The sequence below is a fragment of the Simochromis diagramma genome, unplaced genomic scaffold (assembly GCF_900408965.1).
Source record: "Simochromis diagramma unplaced genomic scaffold, fSimDia1.1 OVJJ01000309.1, whole genome shotgun sequence".
Classification (NCBI taxonomy): Eukaryota; Metazoa; Chordata; class Actinopteri; order Cichliformes; family Cichlidae; genus Simochromis; species Simochromis diagramma.
In genome coordinates this window covers 295667-314315 of record NW_024387313.1, presented here as the reverse complement: position 1 = coordinate 314315, position 18649 = coordinate 295667, and the positions used below count along the sequence as shown (strand labels likewise).

At 41.3% G+C, this 18649-nt stretch overlaps 1 protein-coding gene across 3 annotated transcripts in view; it reads right to left on the bottom strand.

Moving 5' to 3' along the window:
- Window positions 1-1308: 1308 nt before the first annotated feature.
- Window positions 1309-18649, bottom strand: part of piezo1 (piezo-type mechanosensitive ion channel component 1) — an 86332-nt gene continuing 68991 nt past the window's right edge. For all 3 annotated transcript variants that reach the window (XM_040005089.1, XM_040005088.1, XM_040005087.1), the window contains exons 45-54: window positions 14834-14992; window positions 13688-13835; window positions 12638-12826; window positions 9974-10066; window positions 9435-9604; window positions 8388-8510; window positions 8202-8281; window positions 5040-5211; window positions 2636-2777; window positions 1309-2444 (exon numbers count right to left, since the gene is read on the bottom strand). In XM_040005089.1, the coding sequence (XP_039861023.1) occupies window positions 2316-2444; window positions 2636-2777; window positions 5040-5211; window positions 8202-8281; window positions 8388-8510; window positions 9435-9604; window positions 9974-10066; window positions 12638-12826; window positions 13688-13835; window positions 14834-14992 (1405 nt within the window). In that variant the 3' untranslated portion in view covers window positions 1309-2315. The remainder of the gene's footprint in view (window positions 2445-2635; window positions 2778-5039; window positions 5212-8201; window positions 8282-8387; window positions 8511-9434; window positions 9605-9973; window positions 10067-12637; window positions 12827-13687; window positions 13836-14833; window positions 14993-18649) is intronic.

Sequence of the window (18649 nt, the reverse complement as noted above, 5' to 3'; positions counted from 1 at the left end):
GCCGGTGCGCCAAAAGAAGGCACCTGGACATTTGCAGGACTTTGTGTGGGGTAATGGGGTCGTCGGGGACAACTGACCCCTTAGGTGGGGGCTATGTAGCGGGTCAGGGCTGTTCGGGGTTCTGTTTGTACAGTTATGTTTTGTTTATGTTGCCATAGTGATGGGTGACGCCCTCTCGCTGCGACGGTGTGTCCTTCCGGGGCCAGAGGGCGCCCTGTGTGTTGTTGTTGTTGTTGCTGTGCTGTTGCCGCGCTGAGCGTTAGCTAGCGGCAGTGTTCTTCTGCAGATGTCAATAAACGGCTGTGCTCCCTGGCAGCAAGACCAAACGATACCTCCGTCTCCTCCTTGTCTGAGCTCGCCACAATATTTCACATTCACACATGGGACATTTCAGAATGGTCAGTTAACCTAACATGCATGATTTTAGACTGAGTGAACCCATGTAGGCATGTAAGGAAGAGGACTCCCTTACTATCATTATTTGTATTATAATTTGTACAGCACTTTATTTAGCATAGCGATTTAACCATAGGTTTGCACATCAGTAACATTTGCACACAAGAGGTTTAATTATTTATTGAATATTTATTGAGTATTTTAATAATTAGCAGGTAGCCTTTTGTTCCGGCTCCTGCACGGCTGCTCCTCATCAAGAAATGTGGTGGTTGTCTGTGAGGAGGAAAGAATTGTTACTGGGAGCAAATAAGGCCTACTATGAAGGAGAACTAATGCAAATGTGCGTGCAAAGTCTAACGCACTGCAAAGAAGTAGCTGCTGAGATGAGATTACTCACCTGTCTTTCCTGTGTCCTCTCCAGGATGTTGGGGCAAATGTTTCGGGAGAGGCAAAGGGAGTGTGGGGAATCTTTGTGCATGGGGTTTTTGGTGTTTCTTGAATAAATATTAAATATTTATTTAATAAAATGGTGTATCGTAGAATGTTGGTGGAACGTTAGAATTGGAAAACTCACCTGACATCGTTTAGGCCACTTAGAACACACAGGTGGACTTCTTCCTATGTTCTGAACCTTTCAGTCGTCAGCTACTATAAGACACTTGAATTTACAATATCTTTCTTATCTCAAGAGTAATCTCTGATAACTTATGATAACAAACATGCTGGAGTTCAGACTGAACTGCTCTTAAGTTTTAACACCCCCAAAATAGAACATGCATATTAGCATCCATTTTCCTTCTTCAACGATGAAAAGTAACTTTCTTCTACAAGTACTGTTTAAATGACACCATTGCAGATTCAGGCCATTTCCCAGGTCTGTCATTGGCTGGGATGTAAAAACCAAGAACTCTATTTTTGTAGAAACAGGTACTTTTAATATCTAAAAACAAAGAGAAAACATATGTGCTCTCCACCTGAAAGTAAAGAAATGGTTGTTTTGTAAAGACAGCGTGGAACAGCAAAAACCTGTCACAATTGGTTTGATATCTATGGCAACAATGTTTGCATGAACAGAATAAATAGTGACAGTTTTTTAACCTGGAAATTTAGTGTTTTATGATGTATATTTCACCATAATGTATAAACAGGTGTTGTACTAGTGCTTAGTTGCACAGACATTCTGGCACCAAGTTAATTCCAGGGGGTTCACATGAACTGACTTCATATTTGGCAGACTGTTTGTCAGCGTCATGCACAGCATGGTCGTACACATAAAAACATCAGTTACAGAATCCCAGAGCTGATGAGGACAGGGGGGTGTGGCCTGATGAGTCCAACTTATCAGTCAGTTCATCGAATGAATCGTTCAGGATTTGCAGTCTTTTAGTGTATTTGTTCCAACCCTTTTAAGCTGTTTGCATTTTTGTAAATGATGGTAATTTAATGAAAAAGAGCTAGTTAACTTAAAATAGTGACCAGCTGACATACTTCTAATTTATAGTTTGCATATTTTGATGTAGCATAGAGACTTCAGCTGCTTCTTCTTATCATTGGCTTTTGTCTGCAAAATGACTCCACCTACAGTGTAACGTGCACACACACATATGCACACAACATGATATGACAGATTTTGCCTTCCAGGGAAATGATGTCCAGCTTTGCACAACAGATATGAACTGCAGTTCCACTCTCATTCCTGTCCACTCTGTACTGAGTATACTGAAGTTGTCAGAGAGCTGCAAATATGCCACAGCATGTGTCCCACAGAGGAGGGTTAGGGTCTGTGTGTCTGCTGGTGTCCAGTTGGTAAGTGTGGAGTGTTCTCAACAATCCCCTTCCGTGCATTGTCTCCTGGACATCTTTGCATTTGTGCTTTACTGTAGTTTATCCCAAGGAAACATGATTTCTCAGGCAGTCAATCATTGCCCGTCTCGGTGTTGACTGATAATGTCCCGAGTCCATTTGATCATAGTCTCAGGAGATCGATAGAGAAAGATCAGTTTGGAGTAAAGTTCCTCTTCCAACTCCAGTTCCCCTGTCTCACGCACCTGAAACACACAGACGTTTAGTCGACATGGATTTTAAAGAATCGCAGCTCCAGACACGACTGTGTGTTTTTGTAGTTTCAATGTGTATGTGTGCGTTTAGCAATTTGGAAATACTAACTTTAATTATTCTCTGTTATTGGTGAGTCTACATTAAATGCATGTGTGTTATTATACATGCAGCGCACACTTACCAAGAAGATATCAGTGCAGAGCTTGAGAATGCGGTCCACACAGGGCAGCTCCTCAAACATGATGGAATGGGAGATCTCACTGAAGAAGCCACGGACAAACTTCCCAATGACTAAGACCACAGACACATACAGCCCCATGATACTGAAAAGAAGGGGAAAAATTACATTACATTATATTATTTATATCTATCCATATCTATCTATCTATCTATCTATCTATCTTCATTCATTCAGTGGTCCCCGTGGTAATCGGAGCATTAGGTGCGGTGACTCCCAAACTAGGCGAGTGGCTCCAGCAGATCCCGGGAACAACATCGGAGATCTCTGTCCAGAAGAGCGCAGTCCTGGGAACAGCTAAGATACTGCAGGACCCTCAAGCTCCCAGGCCTCTGGTAGAGGACCCGAGCTTGAAGGATAGACTGCCCGCAGGGGCGCGAGGGGAATTTTTTTAATGTATTTATTTTTATTACATGTTTACACTGAAGTCAGCTAGTAAAAGAAACCAAACTTTAACTTATAACAGCATTTTAGTTTCCTGAATGCAATTATAACTTCTTAACAGCTCTATAGAGATCATGCACCTTTTTTGTAAAGCAGCACTGCGAGTAAACAGAAAGAGACTCACAGTTATATCGAGATTATTTGGTCTTAATGACAACTCAGATTACACCTTAAAACATTCATTCACACAGTGCTGTTTTCATCACATCTTTAAGGACTTTGTCTGCCCCGCATACAGTTATGAAACACTAATTAACCTCACGTGCATGTCTTTGGATTGTGAAAGCTAGAGAACCCCAAGGAACCCCCACAAGCATTAGGAGAACATACAAAGTCTGCACAGCGATGAGCCTGCTCGCTGTGAGGCAACACACAGTATCACCTCGTTAGAGCACTACACTCTCACACTGCAGGCTTACATAAAGCATTTAAAGCCTGTTCCTGCTGGAGGTTTCTTCCTGTTAAAAGGGAGTTTTTGCTTCCCACTGTTGCCAAGGTGCTTGCTCATTGGGGGGGGTCATATGATTGTTGGGGTTTGCTCTGTTTCCTTTGTATTATTGTAGGGTTTACCTTACAGTATAAACAGTAGGGGTGCAACGATATTCGTATCGATATTGAACCGTTCGATACAGTGCTTTCGGTTCGGTATGCATATGTATCGAACAATACAACATTTGTAATTTATTTGATCAATTTTCCTTCTGACGATGCTGTCTGTGTTGAGCGCTCAGTGAATCTGTGTTCGACTACTCCGCCTAGGCTGCACTGTCGAGCGCAGATCCACTGAGCGCTCAACACAGACAGCATAGTCAGAAGGAAGAGCGCAGGGCAAGCTAGCGAGACAGAAGTTAAGCTCTACTTGCAACATTCAGATCTGGCGTTTGGAATTATTTTGGTTTTCATGTGACGTATGACCCTGAAGGTAAGCGAGTCATGGACTAAAGTAAAACAGTATGTTGGATGTGCCATGCAATGCTCAATTACATTGGTGTGAACTAGTGTGTTAGCGCAGTTAGCTCGTTAACGTGTTTGCCGTCTAGCCCCATGCACGGAGCGATCGGCGGTAGCTCGTTAACGGAGATTTGCCGTGTTGTGGCATTAAGGTCATTTCAACGAGATTAACCTGAAAGCACTAGTGGGAACACAACGAATATGACTGCACATTTACGCCGACATCATCCTAGTGCAAAGACAAGTGGAAGCAGACAAAAAAAAACAAGCATGCTACTAACTTTAGCCGAGTCATTTAGACAGCTGTTAGCACATGATTCTCCTTATGCTGCTGAGAATATAGCCCAGAAGAAGCGGATAGTATAGCTTTTATTTTGGAAAGAGCCATTTCTCTGTAATAAACTCTCTTTTCCAAAGATGAGTGATTCCTCAATCAGATACAGGTCAGGGTGAAGAAGTGACAGCCAAAGAAAAGCTTACCACAAAACGGAGAAGTTATGACAAATCAGACTATAAGGCAAAAAGAAAGTGCAGCTTTATGGTTTCATGGACAAAAGAATTTCTGTGGCTGCAATATGACGAGCTAAATAACCAGGGCTGCACATAAGTGGTCCGCAGGTGCGCATTCGCTGTCAAAATAAAAAACACGCACAAGGGTTAGGGTTAAATTTAAAAACTGTACTTTTGAGTTAAAATATATATTTATAATTTTAATAAATGACAAATTAAAAATGCATGAACATTTTTTTGTATCGAAAAAATATCGAACCGTGACACCAAAGTATCGAACCGAACCGAACCGTGAATTTTGTGTATCGTTGCACCCCTAATAAACAGGCAATCATTGTTGTGATTCAGTGCTATAAAAAAATTGAACTGAACTGTTTCAGTTGAATGAATGTTTTTGCTGACTGATGCCCAGAACTCCTACATTTGTAGTTGTGTTTCTTACCCGTATCCTGCCAGAAAGCCCAGGCTGGGAGGACTGACTTTGTCACTGAATATTACCATGGGTAGTACACCACACTGTGAGGAGTCACAGTTCGCAATAGCAATGTCCCACCACTCCTGGTTCCCACTGCTATTTAGTGACAGGGTTATATCCATGTATCCAGCTTCATTACCTATAAGACAACAATCTGTTTCTCAATATCACATATGTTAAGGAGTAAAATATCTGGATGCTGACTTCGAGCCTGTGACTGTTTTATTTTGCCTAGTGTTTGAGGTATACTCCAAATACTCCAAATGCACTTTGGGGGATTTTGAGTTGGAGCATGGATGGAAAGCCTGTGACCCACAGATGTAGATTTGCTACAACTCTGTGAGGGATTTGCAGTTTTTTACTGAACTGTTGTGATGATTTATCAAAGGATCTTTGTTCCACATACTCACTCCTGTGACTGTAATGCTGTGATATTTTACATTAGTCCTTACTAACCACCAGTGTTGGTCAAGTTACTTGAAAAAAGTAATCAGTAACTAATTACTGATTACTTACCCAAAAAAGTAATCCCGTTACTTTACTGATTAGTTATTTTCAAAAGTAATTAATTACTTAGTTACTTTTTAAAAACACGATTTACAACCCGAGTAGGTGATAAAGCGATAGATCTTTCAGCCCAATTCTACTTTTTCTGCATAATCCATCATACAAAATGTAATCAGATGGAAAAGTCTCTTTTTAAAACTTGTTTTATTAGTTTTAATCTTTTAACTTTATGCATCAAGCAAAAATTTAATTATATGCAACATTCTCTGACTGGAAGAAATTAGTTTAACGTTTAAACCTATTTTCTACACATTCCAGCACATGAAATAAAATAATTTGTTTTTGTGTTTACACTCAGTCTTTCAAATAGATGCAAGTAAAACACAGCAGAAAATAAATAAAGTCAAAGACTCAGCGGTCCTGTTGCTCTATTTTCACCTGTAAAGCAGGAGTGGGGTAGGCGGAGGTTTACCCTGGTGCAGGTGTGCCGCGGTCAGTGGAAGAATCCGCGAGTTTCTCTGTGAGTTTCCCATTACGTCGTTGCACTCGGTGCTTGCTCGGAAGTTTAGGGGTTTTTTTCGCTGTAAAAAGAAGTTTTCTTCCCACGCACAGCGGACACTAATGTTTTTGTCACTTTTTATGGAATCAAACTCAAAGTAAGGTCAGTACTTCCACGCTTTAAACGCTGCACGCTCATACTCTCTCCGCACTCGATATATTATCCATTGTTGATCTGCACACAGCTGTTGTCACTAACGGCGCACTCGCTTATGTCACTGTCGTGAGACATTCTCGCAAAAAAATCACGGTTTTAGTAACGTAGTAACGCAGCGTTCCTACGGGAAAGTAACGGTAATCTAATTACCGTTTTTGCAATAGTAATCCTTTACTTTACTCGTTACTTGAAAAAAGTAATCGGATTACAGTAACGCGTTACTGCCCATCTCTGCTAACCACTGGCTCAGGTCATGATGAGTCGGCATTAGACGTCCTGCATGTTGTGGGGCAAATACTTGTTTGCTGCTTTATACATTATTTGTGCAGCTCCAAGGTCGACCGAGTCTTTAAGTTTAGGAGTATTTCTTTTAATAAAAAGTGTATTTGATGGTTTATGCTTGTTGAGCGCATACTGGATTTGTGTTTTATAAGCATTTCCCCAGATATCACACAGAAGGTCATGCAAGCAAGTATGATTGAACAATATAGAATATATGATGTTTGCAGTCTTTGACTTTAAAAACAATTTGCAAGAGACTTTGATGTTTTGGCTTTAATACGATTACTGTGGGACATCCGGAGTAGTTTGTGATGCATCATGACCAAGAGATTTGATTATAGATTTTCTACGGTGTCTTTCATTGTTTTCTAGTAGTAGAATCTGTATGATCCCGAAATATTATGAATTTTGTTTTACTCAGATTCATTGTTATTATATTATCTTATAGTGTTATAGTTTAAAACCTGGTCTTCAGCTTATTGCATTTTCTACTTCATTCAGATACTTCCACAACACAATAAGCAATATTACTTTCAATGTCTTTGAAATTGGAGAGATGTCATTAATGTGCATTAATGTGACTCCTCCACGCCCGTATGTGTGTAGTTTGTTAAGTACGGGTTTTTGATCGACTGTATCAAATGCTTTTTTAAGCTGTAAGAACACTCCCACAGCATATTCTTTGTTTTTGACAGGAGTGTATCTACAAACATATTTAGATCATGTGTTGTGGTTATGTTGGTTCTAAAGCCACAGTGTTGCATACAAAACATTGTTTTTTGTGACGCAAAATATTTGTTCCAGTATCTTAGAGGAGTGCAGATGTTCATCTCCAGCGTTGTATATCAGCACAACCTTTCCAGGGAATAAACCGTTTGCAGTGCAGGTAAATGTTTTCACCTTATATCCAGTGATGTCTTTGACTAAATCCATATCAAAGCCATCATAACCCATTGATCTCTTAAACTTAAATGATGTCACTATAGCAGTAATTTCATCTTCATCTGTTGCCTTTATAAATATGGAGTTTGCTACACTTATACTTGTAGTTACAAAGATGTCAAGTTTTTGCAGGTTCAAATTCAAATCTTTCACAATAAGCTGTCACTGATCATTGTGTTTGGTATTTGGGAGTTACTTGGATATTTCATCCTTTTAATTTATTTTATTGACAATAATATTAATACTTCCAATGCGTTTTTCTTATTATTGTAACGTAAAAATCTAATGTTGTAACCTGTTTTGCAGTTTTTGTATTATTCATGTCAGTTATTCTCATTATCTTATAGATTTTTTCAGCTCCAGTCGTTCCTTTCTTTAACTGTTTCATATACACTAGATATTTTTTCTTACATGCACTCAGTATCCCATTTGAGTGCATCTACTTCCGGTGCTGCTCCGAGCTGGCAGCCAGTATCAGCAGCTCCCACCACCAAATTTCCCCTTGTGGGACAATTAAAGGATTCTTTTCTGTTCTACCTGTTAGGCGAGTGACTTTGTGCTTCTTGTTCAAACTATGCTGTATCATACGTATATCTTAGTACTATATAGTAATAATTTGTGGAAATTTTCATAAATAAATAATTGTTCACTAACGTATTCATTATAATATAAAATCTGTAAACCTTCGTGCAGCTGACCGACTGGCTTGGCCTCAGCTCCATTGGGGGCACGGATGTACTTAGGAAACATACTGGGAACAAGCCTGGAAAAAATACAAGACAGCACCTGTTAAAAGAAGCACTATTCATGTTTTTCATTAATGTAAACACTTTTATTAACATAAACATCCCTCCAGAGAGAAAACCTACACTGGCTCAGTGCGGTTGCCAACCAGCAATGAAGCCAAGTCTGCTCTGACTGGGTTCCCAGGTTCCAGGTCGATGGAATGCTTATCAAAGGCATGTTCCACTGTTCCACCCTTACCCAGGTCCCTGAGAGGAAGGAAAGCAGAACATTTACAGCCTCAGTGACACGTCAGCAGAGCTCAAAAAGTCTGAGAGCCTTTATGTTCACAACATGTGTTTCACATCTATCTGATAGAATGCTTTCATTGTAATCCATTTTTATTATTTATTTTATGAATTACTTTGTTTATAAAAGCTAGATCTACTCCACTTGCCATCAGCAGGTGGTGTTGTAAAAAAGTGAGTGTCTATCAGACAACGATAAACTTGTCAGGATCAGATTCACCCACCCATCGGGTGGATATTACACATCTTGGCCTAAACACCTCACCTAGGAGGCATCCTAGTCAGATGCCTGAACCACCTCCACAGGAGGACCAGTAACACTGATGACTGAGCCCTGTCAGCCTCTATGAAAAGCTTGTATCCGCACTGTTGTTCTTTCAGTTACTACAGGACTGTAGGTGAGAACAGGAATGCAGATCAAATATGAAATCAACAGCTTATCACAGATGTGCAGAGATGATCCCACACTGCAGGCCAATCCACGACTGATAGTGTTTGTGTGCGTTTTTCTATCAACAAAATCTCCACCACCGCCGGCTGAAATGAGCCTCACTCTTTAGAGATGGCTGTAGACCAGGGGTCCCCAATCCCAGTCCACGAGGGCCGGTGTCCCTGCAGGTTGTAGTTGTGTCCTTGATCCATCACAGCTGATTTAAATGGATAAATTACCTTCTCAACATGTCTTCAGTTCTCCAGAGGCCTGGTAATGAACTAATCATGGGATTCAGGTGTGTTGACACAGGGTGAGATCTAAAACCTGCAGGGCACCGGCCCTCGTGGACTGGGATTGGGGACCCCTGCTGTAGACAATAACTGTTGTACCTCTCTAACAAACATGTACTCTAATGCTGCTTAGATGAAGAATATTGTTTGATATTGTTTTACCTCTGAAAATTCCAGGACAGGCGAAGTGTGAGGTCAACAGGACCGAGTAACTCTTTAATGACTTCCTGCCTGCTCGGGGGACTGATCCTCCAAACAGATCCAGAACTACCCTCAATCATGGCTGTCACAATGTCCTCATAACTGTAGAGAATGATGAACTGCATGGCGACCTACACGCAAAGGAAGAAAAAAGTTTTAATGACAAATCAACCAAAACAAAAACAACAGGGAGAAAATGATCAAAGTTTCAGAGTACACAGCGAGCCGGGGATGGAGCAGACGGAGTATAAACGTTACGGTTGGTCTGTCTACCCGGTATTTAGTGCTATTAAATGCTGGATGTGAAATTATTTTCAATTCATGCTCTTAACACAACACAGGTGTGTGATTACACAGTGAAACAGGACATGCTCTGCAGATTCACACTGAGTGTCACAGAACAAGCAGAGATAAATCGATGTGAGCACAGAACAGCTACAAATGCAGATACTGTAACACTGCAGTACACTGAGGTAAACCAAACAGAAACCAATACGCACAGCATTGTCTTCAAAGTCTTTGGCGAGTTGGTCATATTCATCCTCTGAAAAGGGCTTGATGTACTGCTGCTGCACACTCATGGTAAACAGGGGCTAGAAACAGAAGAAGAACACGGCTGATCCCAGTTTGGAGTCAGAGTAGAGCCTCGTGTGTGCAGAATGTGAAGGTTCACCGGCGATGGCAGCATTTACATCAGTGAATACTTTCATTTCAGGAAAATCAAGGTAAAAACAACAACTTTTGAAAGAGGGCATTCAACTCTATTGAATTTTACTTCTATAGCACCAAATCACAACAACAGTCAACACGCTCAATATTAAAAAGGGAAGGAGGATGAAAAGGTAAGGACCCTACAGCAGCCACACAGCCCCGAGGGAGCAAGCATTTTGTGACACTGGGAAGGAAAAACCATCAGCCACTGTGACTGGTTAGAGGTTGCCTATCCTGTAACCATATCCAGGGATTAAAGTGATCCAGAGAGGCGTTTCATTCGGGGTTGGCTACCTTCCAAACTCCACGTTAATCCCTCATCACAATCAGCACAGTCTTAAAATGTGCCAAATAGCAGTTTATGTTCTTAGTGTTCTGCTTTCTGTTGTCTGTTAATTATTCTCAACAAGACCAAGCAAACGCATGAAATCATCCCTGTATACGTCCTGCCATTAATTAATTCTTCGATCTTAAATATGATCAACCTATCTCTAATGATCAGCTATGTACCACAGGCCTTCAAGCTGGCTGTAGTTAAACCTTTACTCAAAAAGCATCTCTAGACCCAGCAGTCTTAGCTAATTATAGGCCAATCTCCAACCTTCCTTTCATATCAAACATCCTTGAAAGAGTAGTTGTCAAACAGCTAACAGATCATCTGCAGAGGAATGGTTTATTTGAAGAGTTTCAGTCAGGTTTCAGAGCTCAGCACAGCACAGAAACAGCTTTAGTGAAGGTTACAAATGATCTTCTTATGGCCTCTGACAGTGGACTCATCTCTGTGCTTGTCCTGCTAGACCTCAGTGCAGCGTTCGATACTGTCGACCATAATATCCTATTAGAGCGATTAGAACATGCTGTAGATATTACAGGTACTGTGCTGCAGTGGTTTGTATCATATCTATCTAATAGACTCCAGTTTGTGCATGTAAATGGAGAGTCCTCTTCACACACTGAGGTTAATTATGGAGTTCCACAGGGTTCAGTGCTAGGACCAATTCTGTTTACATTATACATGCTTCCCTTAGGCAGCATCATTAGAAGACATAGCATACATTTACACTGCTATGCAGATGACACCCAGCTCTATCTGTCCATGAAGCCAGATAACACACACCAATTAATTAAACTGCAGGAATGTCTTAAAGACATAAAGACCTGGATGGCCGCTAACTTTCTGCTTCTTAATTCAGATAAAACTGAGGTTATTGTACTCGGCCCTGAAAATCTTAGAATTATGGTATCTAACCAGATTCTTACTCTGGATGGCATTACCTTGGCCTCCAGTAACGCGGTGAGGAACCTTGGAGTCATTTTTGACCAGGACATGTCCTTCAACGCACATATTAAACAAATATGTAAGACTGCTTTCTTCCATTTGCGCAACATCTCTAAAATTAGAAATATCCTGTCTCAGAGTGACGCTGAAAAACTAGTTCATGCATTTATTACTTCCAGGCTGGACGACTGTAATTCATTATTATCAGGATGTCCAAAAAACTCGCTGAAAAGCCTTCAGCTAATCCAAAATGCTGCAGCAAGAGTCCTGACAGGGACTAGAAAGAGAGAGCAGATTTCTCCTGTTTTGGCTTCCCTTCATTGGCTTCCTGTTAAATCCAGAATTCAAAATCCTGCTCCTCACATACAAGGTCTTAAATAATCAGGCCCCATCTTATCTTAATGACCTTGTAGTACCATATCACCCTATTAGAGCACTTCACTCTCGCTCTGCAGGCCTACTTGTTGTTCCTAGAGTATTTAAAAGTAGAATGGGAGGCAGAGCCTTCAGTTTTCAGGCCCCTCTTCTGTGGAACCAGCTTCCAGTTTGGATTCGGGAGACAGACACTATCTCTACTTTCAAGATTAGGCTTCAAACTTTCCTTTTTGCTAAAGCATATAGTTTGGGCTGGACCAGGTGACCCTGAATCCTCCCTTAGTTATGCTGCAATAGACGTAGGCTGCCGGGGGATTCCCATGATGCATTGAGTTTTTCCTTTCCAGTCACCTTTCTCACTCACTATGTGTTAACAGACCTCTCTGCATTGAATCATATCTGTTATTAACCTCTGTCTCTCTTCCACAGCATGTCTTTATCCTGTCTTCCTTCTCTCACCCCAACCGGTCGCAGCAGATGGCCCCGCCCCTCCCTGAGCCTGGTTCTGCCGGAGGTTTCTTCCTGTTAAAAGGGAGTTTTTCCTTCCCACTGTCGCCAAAGTGCTTGCTCATAGGGGGTCATATGATTGTTGGGTTTTTCTCTGTATCTATGAAGCGCCTTGAGGCGACTTTTGTTGTGATTTGGCGCTATATAAATAAAATTGAATTGAATTGAAAATTGAATATACTGTCTGCGTATGTGTTTGACAGATAAACAATAAATTAAATTAATCATTTATTAACATTAATTTGGAACAATTTTATCAATACCCAAGAAACAATATTGAAGATTGTGTTACCTCATATCCACCCAGCTTGACAGTTACTGTGACGTCAATGGGATGGTTGACCACACCCACGACAGATCGGACCAATGAAATGAAGAGAAGGGGAAACCAGATGATGCAGATCAAGAAGAAGATAATAAGTCCACCCATGCCATATTTCACTATCTTCTTTTTCTTCTGCCCTTTAGGCTGTGGGTATTTCTGAGGGCAAAGAGATTGTTTTTACTAAAAAAAAAAAGTTTCAGATTTTCTTAACTTACTTCTTAAAAATACAACTTATTGTCCTCCTGATCTCATTAACCACGAGTTAGAAAACAGGGACAAAAAACTGCTTATGAGGAGCCATCCAGTAACCTCGGAAACGCCAAGGAGGTTCAGATAAGAATACTCTGAAACACAATAGCACTAAATCATGTTTAATATAAAAAAAGACTCATTCGTGAGCATTTTTTTCCCCCGCCTGTCCCATTTGGTTCTTTAGCCGTCAGAATTGTTGTCTGAGGACCAACAAGGATACCCAATGGATTTATTTTGCCAAAAGGATCATCGTGGCATTGCTGTATTGGTCCATTTGATCGACCTTTGTTTTTATTATTTATTTTATTTTATTTTCAGTTGTTACAGACGGGACAGACATGAGTGAGGGATAGGAAAGGGAGAAAGAAAGAGGAAGGAAAAGAAAAACAGAAGGGGAGAGGGACAGTGAGAAAGGGGGGGAGAAAAAAAAATCTCCTGGATCACCTGTTGAGAGAAGAAGAATAGAAAACAAGCAAAAAAAACAGAGCAACATACTAAACACAACACCATCGCATTAATCTAGCTAAGTGTAAACAGCAGTAAATACTAAATATTGAATGTTGTTGTGCAGCACGCAGGACAGACAGCGCACAATGTGCTTTGAAGTAGCAGCCAAGTAAGGTGTGATTTAAGTCTACGAGCAGTGAACACCCGTGTGCACACCTGTGTGGATCAGCGCGCTTGTATTCAAATGGTTTCCACGTGTAATGGTCGTGAGCATTTTTTTAATGAACTTTGACTTTGTTGCGCTCGTATCTTTCATACCTTTTCTGTCTCACGGCTGCATTTGATGATGAAAATGTTGGCATAAATATCCTCCACACACATCCAGTTTGACAGAGACAATGTGGTATCGGTCCAAACCCAATCCATCACTGCTCGGAGCTCCACCAAGAACGGCACCAGGCGAAACCTACAAACACACACACGCAGTCAGCTTTGACTCCTGACCCATTTCACATACATATATCACACTTGATCTCAAACATACGTGACGTACATGGTGTGTCTTTCCTTTGCAAGAAGACTAATAATGTTAAGCTGGACTTATGAAGAGGTTATGCTTCTCACTCAAGAGGGACGGGCCTCCTCCTTTTTGAAGTCCACATATGTTGTCTGTAGCATCCCTTGGGTATGTAGGGTTAATTGTTGTAGGCAAGTAATGATTTTCTTCCTGTCGCTGCTTGCGGGGCATCATCTTCTCTTGTCACTGAGAAGTGTGGTGATTTTAATCTGACGGTTGAGCTTGAAACGACAGTGGGTCAAGGGGAAATGCCCCTTCCCTTTGGGTAGTACGCTAACACTTTGACCTTTACTCAGGGACGTGATAGTTTACTTTTCCTGAATGGTGCGGTTGGATGGATAAGGCCGCTGCAACCTTCAGGTGCAGCTGTTCTGCTTTTGGCTGTGTAAGGCATTCATTCTTGTTGTCTGTGATGACGTCCACTATGGGCAGCTATAGTGGAGATGTGGCAAAATTTGAGCCATTTGGACAGGAAGCTTTTCGGGTTTGGTCAGGTCTCTATCTCACATGCTTTTCAGTAACTTATCCTAGCTGCCTCTAGCTGTAGTGTTCTCCCTGTTATGGTCCCCACTCACACCTGTTCACTTAAATAGGTGACATGATGGTGGGTTGAGGTTGGCCAGTGACGGTAATGACACTCAAGTGGCGACTCACATGATTAATAGTGGACTTAAATAACTGGGAGTTTCTGTCAGATGTTTTAGAACTGAAGAAGCTCTTGGTCAAGAAGGGAAACATCTTCACAAATGTAAAATAAGTCCACGAGCTTTCTTTGAAATAACTCGAAACTACCAAGAGTGACTAAGAACCTACAGATATCTGCAATACGCTGCATGGAGAGAGCAAAGACAAACACAGAGAACCTCAGACTTTCTTTGTGTACATACCCTTGGAAGAGAAACAGATTGAGGTGGTTGTATTTCTTGGTAAGGAAGTTGCCAAGGATACGAGTGGGGTACCCACAGCGGATCTGATAAGCTGATAAGCCAAAGTAAATGCACTTGACAAAGTACCAGAGCTGTGCCACAAAGTTTTGGTTGAACATCCTAAGACAAGACGAGAGAAAGAACATAACACTTAGCTCATAAACCAGTTTATACAGTCAAGAAAACAGCTTGCAAAGTGCAAAATAATGGAAATTGTTGACTTCAGAGAGTGACTGCACAAATTTGACATTCATTGCCAAAGTACCAGAGGAATATTGTAGTCTGGACAGGCGGCTCAGACAAAGTAGGTCTGCTATAACAACAGTTGCTGACAAAAGATGCCTTTGTCAGGAGACGCAAAAGCACCTGTGAAACAGTAACAATGTTTGGTCTTGGGTTGCTGTGAGCTCAGGGACAGGCCACCTCGCAGCTATTGATGAAACTACATAGTTGTATCAGTGCTCCCCCAACAATGACTCAAAAAGCACAAACACAACGTTAACCATGATTTGAATTTGATTTAAAGAAGCATGCAAAAAAGAAACATCTTGCATTTTTTGGGGAAATTTTATGGGAATTTTTTTCCATATCATTGTGAGACTTGTGGTTCCCCAGCTGCACCAAGGCCGACCAGCAAGCACTCCAGCGGGTGGTGAAAGAAGCTGGCAGAATTATTGGAACAATTCTGCCAGAGATTAGTAATATCTTCCCCACTCGCTGTCTGAGGAGGGTGCACAGTATCCTGCGGGACCAACATCACCCTGCGCGCCACCTTTTCCACCTGCTGTCCTCAGGGAGAAGGTACAGGTCTATACAGGCCAGAACATCCAGACTGGCCAACAGCCTGTATCCACAGGCTGTGAGGCTCCTGAATTCTGCCCCCCTCCCCTCTCTGCCCCCCTCTCACGGACAATAACCATATCCAACTTCTTAATAGCACTGAACTGGTTTGCATTGGTGCATTATATCTTTATTCTCTCCCCCCCTCTTTCTTAAATAGACAACCATCATATCTCACAGTACAATAATATTGAATGGGTTGCATTGTTGCATTTTGTCATGTTTCTCAGGTCTTTGAATGTCCTATGAACATTACCTGTCTTGTTCTCATGTTGTTGCTAAGGATTGTCTCATTGCACTGAAGTCACACTGGGTTAAATATTTACACTTGGGTTTTAAGGGGTATTTTTTTTTTTTTTTTTTTTTTTTTTTTTTTTACGGGTTGTACGGAAGCCCCAAACGCAATTTCATTGTTCTTTGACAATGACAATAATAAAATAAATAAAATAAATAAAATAAATAAAATAAATAAAATAAATAACAATAATTCGAATTTAACAATCCCCAAAACCAAGAGTCACAGGACAAATAACAAGAAATGCTAGTAATTCAAAATCTTAAAAAACACAATTTAGACAAAAAGGCTATTAAAAAATATCCAACTGAATATTCACTCTTTATGTCAAGGTGTTCAGGTTCTGTTTCGTCATGACCCATTTTACTGAAATCTCTGGTTACACTTCCAGTACCGACAGCCAGGAGAGATTATATTTCCTGATCTGCATGCCCAATATCCTTGAGAATATGCTTACCTCAAGTTGCTCTCTGTTGCAGATATTGGAGTGTGAATTTTACATAGGAAGCATTAAGCATGGAAACAAGCGCTCATGTGAATGAGGCTGTATGTATGAAGTGCTTTGAGTTCTCAGGCAGAGTAGGAAAGCACTCTATAAGCACCGGTCCATTCGATGTGTGTGATTGATCAGAAGTAGAAGAATTATAAAATGACCATCAATTGCCTCAGTCTGGAGCTTCATGCCAGATCTTGGCTGAAGGAACGAGTCTGATTACAGGAGAAGCTTGTTGATGATCTGAAGCCAGTTGGGACTGCAGTCATGAACACCATTACTAACACACTATGCGTACTGGACCCAATCTTGCAGTGTGTGTCCCGCCAGCCACAACTTTGAATTATTATTCTAAGTTGTGAACATTGCATCACTGATGCCAAACCTGAAACTTTTACACAGTTCTTTTGTATTTGGGCGACCTCAGCATTAGCAATATGCACCAAACTGTCTAACACAAACACATATACTTGGGGGTCTGTTTGCTCTGTGTGAGAGTCCTGGAGCATTTCCAGTGCTTTCCGTGCTCCATCCATGGAGAGAATCTGAGAGTCATTTTGAGGATTTTGTGCAGAGCAGGCCTCCAATGCTACGAAAGACCCAACTACACTGGGAGCAGAATGAAAGACTGCTGCCTTATTCCACATAATGAACTCTCAGAGGATTTTTGGTGGGTACCTTGTGCCCAGCTGTCCCCCTTCCCTTTTCTCTCACTAGCCTGCTCTGACAGTGTGCATCAGCCAGTTTAAGCATGTTAACTCCTCTGACATGCGCTTGCTTTCTTTCATTCGTCTCTGAAAAATGTGCTTGCAGAAGACAATGATTTCATGTCTTCAATTTTTGGAAGCAGTGACACGCTGTACCTGCCTAACGCTACTGGTTTGTTAATTACTTAAAACAGAAATGTTAAAGTAGGCAGCAATCCTTAACTGCCAGGCTTTGGTGCTGTGAATTGTGCCTGAGTCCAAATGAACTAGGCCCAGCTCTTCACCTGTGCCATGACACACAGCAATCACACAAGTAAAGCAAAGGGATACAAGTTTGTACACCTTTAAAGTCACTCACTCCACAAATCTTAAAGACAAAGAGAACAGCTGGGAACAGTCCAACAACACTTTCACCTGCAGCCTCTGTGACCCGTCTGACCGCTGTCAGAAACAAGTAACCCTGAACAAACACGTGGATAGCTGCTTTCTTAGATCTTATTTTCTACGTTGTTCTGAATTCCTTGTATAAATCAGCTGGAAAACCATCTGGTGTCACTGTTTCAGAGTCCATATCTCACTTCCTATTTCTTCCAATAATTTTCTTTGAGGCTCTTTTTTTAATACTTTGTCTCTTTTGTAGCACTTTTTAGTTTTAGAAACAGAACTTATATTTCCCATTAAAAAGTCTGTTTCCCACTGCAGGGTGGTAACCTCAGAGCAGAGAGAGTCTGGGTTTGAATCTGCTGGCTGGCAGACGGGTGGGTGGTTTATCCAGGCTTCCCTGGATGAGCCCATGTGAACTCTGGCCTCAGTCTCTTGTTCTTGGCTGACAGGAGGCGTCCATGTGGCTGCAGCCGCCTGCTTCAAGGTTTAACATGTTGCGTACTCAGAGATGCTCTGCAGTATTCCTTGGTTGTAGCAATCGCCTTTTTGCATTGCTGCTAGATTCCCATGAGCTTGAAGCAGTAAATGGTTCTTCTATAGAGCTCCTCCACTCAAACTGAACACTCAAAGCACTTTTCACTGCAAACCTTATTCCCACATAAGGCTTGTAGTGCTTCTAGGCCTAAGCACACACACACACCTCACACTTCCATGGATGCATTGGGACAACTCGGGGTTTTGTACCGAGGACACACTGACATGCCGAGTGCAGCAGTCAGTAATTTGATCCCTGACTGGTAGATGTTTGCTTTGAAGATCAAAACGGGGGATGGTTATGTCTGGGTATATTAATCAAGTCAAGGAGGCCATTTATGTAAACAGAAAGATCCTCTTTGAATGAAGGAGGGTACAACTGTCACCCTCTTATAAGGCAGCCGTTCCCCAACTCTCTGTGAATATTACAATTTAATATTAACGACCATAAAACCCAACCTCGCGGCCTGTTGTTAGTCAGTTTGGGTCATTGTGCAAATGTACAGTTTATAAGGTTGGAGAAC